Below are 9,977 nucleotides of genomic sequence, written 5' to 3' on the forward strand. Positions count from 1 at the left end.
GAAAACACAAAACAATGCACAACTCGGTCAAAACTCAATATCTCTGAAAACAGAAATAGGATTCGGAGTCCTTACCACGAGATCTTCACTTTTCCCAACAGCTGCGTCGGACGAAAAGCGCTCCGCGGCCTCCGAAACCAAGCTTTTCCTCTTTTGCCTTCTCTTTCTCTCTCCTCAAATCAGATATTTTGATTTTAAAAATGATTTTCTCTCTCATCAAAACAAGCTGATTTTCTTATATCATTAGGCTGATCGGCCCGGCCGATCGCCAGATCGTCCCGGGACGATCAGACCAAAATCGATTGTCCTGGACGGTTCCCAGAACTGATCTCATGACGATATTTTGAACAGTACAGATCGGCCTGGACGATCTCACTATCGTCCCGGACGATCCTGGGAGGAAAATCCAAGTCAGAGAGGAACAGTAAGGGAACGAGGTCTCACACCACCACCTAAGACCCTCACCTCCGCTGGACCACCGCCTAACGCTGGTTCTCCACCGGACCACCACTTGAGACCCTCACCTCCACTGGACCACTGCCTGACGTCGTTGCTTCGCCGGACCACCACTTAAGGTCCTCACTAGGCCACCACCTGACGCACAGACTTCTTCTGGGCCACCACTTGATGCCGGGAGTTCTCTGAAGAACTGCCCTCCAAAGTTCTCTTGGAGTACCGCCCTTTTACTACAGTCTTTCAGACCACTGTCTCCTGCCGACTATGGTTCTTCTGACCTCCATCAACAGACAACGGTCTTTCTGACCCCAGTCTCCTGTCGACTACGGTCCTTCTAACCTTCGTCGCCTACTATGATCCTTCCAACCTCCATCTCCAGACAACGGTCTTTCTGACTCCGGTCTCCTGCCGACTACGGTCCTTCTGACCTCCGTCGCCTACTATGGTCCTTCCAACCTCAATCTCCAAACAACGGTCTCTCTGACCCCGATCTCCTATCGATTACGGCCTTTCTGACCTCCGTCGCCTACTATAGTCCTTCCGACCTCCATCAACAGACAACTATCTTTTTGACCCCAGTCTCTTGCCGACTACGGTTCTTTCGACTTACATCGTCAGACAACAGTCTTTCTGACCTCTATCTCTTTCCGGCAATGGCCCTTCCAACCAAACAAACATGTCTATGTTGATTATTGTAACTCCCACCATGTAATGCACTCTATATGGCGTATATTTGTAACATCAGGCCAAAGTCTTCTCCCTAAGAAGGGCCACATTTGTAATCGACTGTAAATACTAGTGGATTTATTCAAACTAGGTCAGGCCCCGTGGTTTTTCCCCCTTTAAAGGGGTTTTCACATAAAAACTATGGTGTCTCTTATAAATGCTACACCCTCTCTCATTTATCTGCTTGTGTGCTGGATCTTCGTACAACACTAAGACGTTAAACTATATATTTCTCTATCGCCGCGAATACTCCAGGATGCAACAAGAATTAATAATAAAGCCGTCCCAAACAAAGCCTAAGTGTTCATAACTATGGTAGAGATTATCTACTCATTTCTTTTAAATTCTAGCTGTAAACAATAGGCTTTCTTTGTACAAATTCATATGATGCTTTTAAGTAGTGTGACATTTGGATTCATAGAAGATTCAATATTTTGTTTGTTGTTGTCTATCGCCGAATAATGATTATTGAATTATACAATTGCTCGATATCGCCTATCATCTATTGCTAGCCAACAATCAACACATACACTCTATCATCATCCTTAATTCACTTAACACCAGTCATTAACTTAGTCTTAGTTTGTGGCGCCTATCTTACTACTTCATAAAACAACTTTCTATAAAGCAACTTTCTAGTATAAAAATTAAAAAAAAATTATACTAAAAAGCTACTCTAAGAAGCAGAAAAAAGTCATCACAAACAAAACCTAACATTGATGCCCATTATTGATCATCACTTTCAACAATCATTGGTCATAGATGCACAACAAATCTTTTCGGTTGATCGACCTTCATTTTATTGCGAGCATGAGCATGCTAATCATGTCTAATGCACAACGTTGACCCAATTTCTGATGTCCCATATCGATCATCGCCAACACATGCCAACGATGACTCTTTGTTAGGCCCCAAGCTTCATCTTCCTTGTTATCTAATCTCATATCTTGTTTAAGGGAACAAGTATTGCAACCGTTTACTTCCATTTGACTTTTGATGTTCCTTAATATTTTCGATTATGTCAACTATCATTTAAAAAAAAAATTATTTTAAAGGTAGGTTCTTTAAACGCGTACCTACGGCTGGTAAAGATCACACTTTCCAGAGAAATTATTGTGTGCAATATCTGAATACATTCGGATTCCAATCATCATGCGCCACGTCACTGGATGCACTGGGCCCGAAGTGCATCCGCTGATGTTGCAAGCTGTGATTGGAATCCAAATCCGCATACAATAATTTCTCCACTTTCCAGGTGGGATTAATTTTGATAAATTAGTAGCCACAATTGGAGAAAAAAATATTGAACACTTTTTTATAATAATTTTTAATTATCTAATATTAATTATCAAAATTAAATTAGTTAATTAACATATATAAATCCTAATTAATCATTAATTTATAATTTATAAGACTAATTAAATATAATAAATTCTATCTATTCAATTTAAATTACAAGTAATTTTATTTTCTTTAAATCAAAATCAATTTGCTTAAACTAAAAATAATTCTCCCTAAGTCAGGCTTCATTTAGAACAAATTTTATACTTATTTTCGAAACAATTTTTTAATACAAAATTTTTTGAATTAGAAATTTTTTACTAAATAACTGCTTTATAAAGCAGCAAGAAAACTATCTCAAATGAAATCTTAAAACAATTTTGTAGTATAAATTTTTTTATACTAAAAAATAACTTTAAAAAACCCGTCACCAACAAAGCCTTAATTTAGTTCAATCCAAAAATTTGATATATTAAATAGAATATATAATCTTTTTAAAAATATTGCAAAATGATTTTTTACAGAGAAATTTCGGTTGAATAAAAAATCAACAAAAAAAAAAAATCTCATTTTTAGCTCAACTTCAATTTAATCCAAACTAAAATAAAAATGTTTATTTTCCAAGCTAGAAGTTCAAAACTAGACTACACCAATCATCATCATTCAGAATAAAGACAGAAATTTTAAAAACTGAAAACTTTTCCAACGCTCAAAGCTAACTCGAATTATAAATATTTGAATTATCAGTACGTTTATCTTAAAATAATTTAAAAACTTTGAAATTCAAACTAAATAATTTTTTACCAGAATAATAGAAGATTATTTGGTGCGGAGAGCGCACGACGAGAACCGTCTAGATTTGCTACATTTTTACAGTCATTTTACAAATACTCAGCAAAAAGGCAACAAATATGCAATTATGAATGCACTTTTGCTGAATATTTACTGTGCTTTTAAAAAAGGGCAGCAAAAATGTTTTAAAAGCACAATAAATATTCAATTAGTAGGATATTTGATGCGCTTTTGTAAAAGCCCAAGCACAGCAAATATCCAACTAAAATGCATTCATAATTGTATATTTGATGATCTTTTGCTGAGTATTTGCAAAAGCACAACAAAAGGGCAATAAAAACGCAACAAATCCAGACGGTTCTCGCTGTTCGATCTCCGCATAGAATAATTCCACCCCCCAGGCCCCAACTCCTTCTAGTTGACCTCCCCATTCTTCACCGAAGAATTGATCAAGCTTATCATTATTGCCGCTCGTCATGCATGATTATTACACATATCCTTGCGCACTGAACCTTTGAACTAACATCTGGGTTCTCCATTTAGACCATTAGTTCTCACAATGTTGCCCATTAAGCTTTTGCTGCAAGCTTTGATGCCTTCTATCATTGGCTAGCTTCGAAGATTCTGCAAGAGACTTTTACCAAATTCATCACTTGTGTCATCAAATCTAGTCTCCACCATAATTACATTTCTCTATTAGAGGTGTCAGATCAACGGGTCAAATTTAGGTTGAATCTGACTTGACCTGGCCTTAAACGGGTCAATACTAATCCGACCCAGAACACTAACCCGACCCGGTTTTGCAAAAGGGTCAAAATTGTCAACCCGGACCAACTCATGTGGGTTACCGGGTTGACTCGACACGACCCGTGAGGGAGGGGCAACGACATTTGGCTCTCAAGCGGGACGGCGGCAGGCCGGCAACGGCTCTTAGGCAGAACATCGGCAGCAATAACCGCAGCTCACGGGCTGGACTGCGTCAGCGTCATGATAGGTCGTCACATAGAACTTTGTTCGGACACCCTATCACAATATGGAACTACTTACACCACTAAATTTTCATCCTAAAAACGATAACATCATATGCTGATCATAATTAAATTGCCGTAATGCCCTACAAAGATTATAAGTTATTACAAATATTCTGAATTGGCATGTATTCCTCAGTCCTTACATAAAAAACTTCGAAATACAAAGAATGGAGAGTGTTCCACTATAATTCCAGTGCATCCAACAAAAAGAATTCAAAGAACATACAACAACAGCATTGATACATCATCCGAAAATTATCTTAGTAATATTAATTTATTTAATCTGATATTAATTATGAAGATTAATTTACATTTTCAATTGCTAAATATTATTTAATTATTTTTAATTGATATTTCTTATTAGATATTATAAAATTATTTTAAGAAGTAATAAAAATGCCTAAGGCATAAAGGAGAAATATAATTGTTCATTATGCATGGCTGTATAATATGCTTATTAATCCCCCTATTTTTTTATCAAATTAATTTTTTATAAATGTAGAGCCCCCTCAAAAGAGGAAATGAGGATAGGTTTTTAATTGAAAATCAGTTAATGATTAATTAAATTTTATTTTCTTGAAATCAAAATCAATTTGCTTAAACTAAAAATAATTCTCCCTAAGTCGAGCTTCATTTAGAACAAATTTTTTACTGCTTTTCAAAAGAAATTTTTAATCCAAAATTTTTTGAATTAAAATTTTTTTACTAAATATCTACTTTATAAATCAGCTAGAAAACTATCCCAAACGAAACCTTAAGACAATTTTGCAGTATAATTTTTTTATACTAAAAAACCATTTAGAAAAGCGGTCGCCAACGAAGTCTTAATTTAGTTCAATCCAAAATTTATTTGATATATTAATTAAAATATATAATCTTTTTTAAAATATTGCAAAATGATTTTTTACAGAAATTTTTTGTTTGAATAAAAAATCAACAAAAAAACTATCATTTTTAGCTCAACTTCAATTTAATTCAAACTAAAATAAAAATGTTTATTTTCCAAGCTAGAAGCAAACTAACTCAAAACTAGACTACACCAATCATCATCATTCAGAATAAAGACAGAAATTTTAAAAAATGAAAACTTTTCAAAGGCTCAAAGCTAACTCGAATTAAAAATATTTGAATTATCATTACATTTATCTTAAAATAAATTTAAAAACTTTGAAATTCAAACTAAATAATTTTTTACCAGAATAATAGAAATCGTAATATAAATATATAACAATAATCCTATCTCCACTAACATGACATTTGAGCCAAATTGCTTTGAATCATCCACTAACTAACATTTTCCGGTTGTGATCTTGGCATAAGCTAACCCGTTAAGGGAAGATTATTTGGTGCGGAGACCGGACAGCGAGAACCGTCTGGATTTGCTACGCTTTTACTGTCCTTTTATAAATACTCAGCAAAAGGACATCAAAAATGTAATTATGAATGCCCTTTTGCTGAATATTTACTGCGCTTTTAAAAAAGCAGCAAAAGCATTTTAAAAGCGCAATAAATAACCTACTAAAGTGCATTCATAATTGCATATTTGATGACCTTTTGATGAGTATTTGCAAAAGCACAACAAAACGACAATAAAAGCGCAACAAATCCAAACGGTTCTCACCGTCCGATCTCCGCATAGAATAATCAGGACAGACTCACACACACATCACATATGCAAGTTTCGAACCAAATTTTTTTTCGATGATAGTCAAAACTCCCAACAAACAGATCAAAAAGAGTTGCGTGCCTCCTATGTGTTATCGTTGGCCTCAGCCCATCAAGACTCATCAACTTTTCATATCAATACCTAGATCATCGATTGCGATGATTCTCACACCATCGAACCCTCAAATTGCCATTCCCACTTCATCAAACTACCTGCCATGGTTCCTTCATCTTTCAATTCGTCACCTTGACGACTGCTTCAACTTCGACTGCTCTATCAACAAGCTCATTGTCGCAAACTCGTCCCTTTAACTCCATTACTCTGTAAACGAGCTGTTTTTTGTGACCTCTTGCATTTTCTTCGCCGAAAAATTGATCAAACTTTTTTATAAATCTCAACCATCTTCACAGATCTCTACTCCCCATTCTTCGCCCTAATTACATCTCTCTATTCTTCAATTCCATCGCAGAGCACATTAACATAGTCAGTTACTCCCTGGCCATCTTCACCAGATCATCTCTCTTATCGTCACTTTAAAACAATAGGGCGACAGACCATCGTATTCAAGAGACAAGTTGTTGTTGTTGTTGATGTAATTCTCTCATATTCTTCCTCTTTCTAATTTCACATGCCACATTAAAAAACGTGCTGAAAATATACTAAACTTCCATATGTAAAATGCATTACTTAGTTAGAGCATCTCCAACCGAACGTCAAACATGTATATGACATCGTTCAGTCGCTCCAGCGGAACTTCAAATCTTCCGCTATTTGCTTGTAGGTGAACAGTGCGACGGTAATATTGGCGTTGCACTGTTCACCAAGGTGATTTTTCTATCTCAACCCGATTTGCCGAAGAAACGCGCCAAAGAGAAGAAAAACGGTTAGCTTCGCAGAAGCTCGCAAAAAGGAGTTCGATTGGAGATTCATCACAACATTTTTGAGTTTCACTGCATTTTGGAGAGAAAAATGGGATTTTCGGTTGGAGATGCTCTTAAGAAAGAGATAGTTTAGCCGTCATACTTGCAAAAAAAAAAAAGAAACTTTGTTCAGACCCTATTATCACAATATGGAACTACTTGCACCACTAAATCTTCATCCTAAAAACGATAACATCACATAATGATCATAATTAAATTGCCGTAATGCCCTGTAAAGATTAAAAGTTATTACAAATATTCTGAATTCGCATGTATTCCTCAGTCCTTACATAACAAACTTCGAAATACAAAGAATGGAGGGTGTTCCACTATAATTCCAGTGCATCCAACAAAAAGAATTCAAAGAACATACAACAACATCAAGCATTTATCCCACTACGTGGGGTCGGCTACATGAATCATTTTTTCCCGTTGTGTCCAGTTAAGAGTCAAATTCTCATTTAAATCTAATAAAGAAATATCATTTCTAATATTTTATAACCAAGTCTATTTAGGTCTACCTCTATCTTTTTTAACATAAGCTAAACATAATACATCCACTCTCCTAACCAGGTTATGAGAAAGACTCCGTTTTATGCGACCAAACCATCGACGGAGACTCCATAATCCTATCTTCAACTGGAACTATTCCAACCTTTTCACTTATATGCTCGTTTCAAAGAACATAGATACATAAAACTTTCTATCTATACAGTTAACATAAATCAGCACAAAAAAGGTAAAAAATACATGTTAGTGAGTTCACTAGTATAAGAGTAGCAGTAATCATGTCCATTCTAACGGTCATGGTGCTTGTAATGGCTATCAAAATTCTAGCAATCTATGGTCATATATTCTTGACATAAGAAACAAGTTATTTGTTAGACAATAAGGCATCTTTTTACCATTTATCATCGCATAAAGAGATACATTTGAGGAACTATTGGACTTCAGGTGGCTCCATGAAGAAAAACTACAAAAGGAAAGCATAGAATAAATAAAGAATTAAGACTTCTTATATATATATATGGTTGAAAAACTTTTTCAAGAAAATAAAAACTACCACGTTAAGTTACCTCAAAAGACTTCCCAGCTCTTTCGAACTCAAGCATGCTCAGAGCCACTTCACAACTCTGAGATACAATAGGTTCAGGATCATTCGTGAATTCTTGGAGGAGTTGAATACTTTCACTATCTACAACATGAATAAGTGAATTAATTATGGCATCTCAAAATACTTAAATCTAAAAAACAAAAAAAAAAGTTTAATGGAAAATAAGAAAGAAATAAGGAGCATTGGTGAAAGATGGATGGAAACAAAATTCAAAATCAAATTTAAGAACTCAATCAGATAATAAGTAATGGTATGACAAGCAGTCCAGTTACACAAGCAGAGATTACCACTTGTGAAGAATCCCAGACAATCGATTTAATGGATCTAAAGGCAATCGACACAAGATGCAAACTCAAATGTAGGTTCAGAAATATGTAAAACTTAATATAATAATAAATAGTCTGCAATGACAAGCATGCCTACATGCACAAAGGGGAGAGATTATTACGTGCGGTGTCCGGACCGTTTGGAGGCGAATCCGGACGCGCCACGTCAACCGGGGGCCAGCACGTCACCCGGATGTACTGGGCCCAAGGTGATGTGGCGCGTCAAGATTCGCCTCCGGATGAATCCGAACGCCGCACGTAATAATTTTCACAAAGGGAGACGACCATTTATTGAGAACCCAGACTCCCACAATAAGTCAATAAGCAGCAGAAATTCACCTGCGATTGAGCCAAGGGCTTCAGCAGCTTCATGTCTAACCATTGGATGCTCATCGACATTTTTAATTATATCAGCTAATGCTGAAGCAGCCATCTTATGTTGCAGTTGGCCCAATACATATGCAACCTTGAATGCAGAGTAGATAAACATTTTTAGTTTATTAAATTTAGAAGAAAAAAAAAGGCGCCAAGGAAGATCCAATTCTTTCATAACTGTAAGTAACCCAATTTCTTTAAAAGCTGCAGCAGAAAGAATGACAGAAATTAAGTTTATAAAAATAGGAACTACAATCTGATTTAGATTTCCCAATGGTACTTAAAAAGAATTGCATTTGCAACATAAACTGTATCGAGGTGTCTGGAAAGGTGTTAATTAGGAAGAAAATGAAGCAATGCTAGCCCAAAAGAAACATCTAATCAAGATGAGCATATAATTTATCCAATGACAGTAACACAGTAAAAAAGAGAGGATGTGCATACCCTCAGTTCTCTTCCCTTAAGCCAGAGTGTTTTTACAAACGAAAAGAAATATTTTAGGTGGAAGGAAACATCACATGACTACCACAACCCAAACGAACACTGAAAAGCCTAGAACCTCCGTACAATAAAGTTTCCCCCAAGAATGCCCATCAATAATATTAGTCAGTAAATTTATATGAAGAAAAGTAAGATGATTAACAAAATAAAAAATAATTACAATCTCCTCTAATATGAATTATTTGTGATACATCAACTAACACGGCCAAAGAACACGCACTGCATAATTTCCAGAAGAAACATCACTTTTGAAATTTAATTATTGCATTCGGTGCGTTTTTAGTATCAGTTACCAAATTATCTATATATCTATACAATCAGATCAAATGCCCTTTGGAAATTATAACAACAACAACATCAAGTCTTTATCCCACAACATGGAGTCGGCTACATGAATCTTTTTCCTCCATTGTCTCATGTCAAGAGTCAAATTCTCATTTAAATCTACAACAACAACATCAAGCCTTTATCCCACTATGTGCGGTCGGCTACATGAATCCTTTTTCTCCATTGTGTCCTATTAAAAGTCAAATTCTCATTTAAATCTAATAAAAAAGGTCATTCCTAATATTTTCTAACCAAGTCTTTTTAGATCTATCCCCACCTTTCTTAACACACGTCAAATCTAATACCTCTACTCTCCTAACTGGGTCATCGGAAGGCCGCCTTTTTATGTGACCAAACCATCTAAGGCGACTCTCTAATCTTATCTTCTACTGGAGCTACTCCAACCTTTTCACGTATATGCTCATTTCGTATCCTATCTCTAAGGGTAAAGCCACTCATCCA

The 9,977-nt window shown here is 35.7% G+C and overlaps 1 protein-coding gene across 1 annotated transcript in view; it reads right to left on the reverse strand.

Annotated features, from left to right (window-relative positions):
- Positions 1 to 7,562: 7,562 nt before the first annotated feature.
- The window catches only part of LOC110111583 (deoxyhypusine hydroxylase-B), a 9,705-nt gene continuing 7,290 nt past the window's right edge, over positions 7,563 to 9,977 (reverse strand). The window contains exons 5-7 of the mRNA XM_020843510.2: positions 8,652 to 8,778; positions 7,949 to 8,067; positions 7,563 to 7,845 (exon numbers count right to left, since the gene is read on the reverse strand). Coding sequence (XP_020699169.1) covers positions 7,813 to 7,845; positions 7,949 to 8,067; positions 8,652 to 8,778 — 279 coding nt within the window. The 3' untranslated portion in view covers positions 7,563 to 7,812. The remainder of the gene's footprint in view (positions 7,846 to 7,948; positions 8,068 to 8,651; positions 8,779 to 9,977) is intronic.

Source organism: Dendrobium catenatum, unplaced genomic scaffold, assembly GCF_001605985.2.
Source record: "Dendrobium catenatum unplaced genomic scaffold, ASM160598v2 fragScaff_scaffold_1557, whole genome shotgun sequence".
Classification (NCBI taxonomy): domain Eukaryota; kingdom Viridiplantae; phylum Streptophyta; class Magnoliopsida; order Asparagales; family Orchidaceae; genus Dendrobium; species Dendrobium catenatum.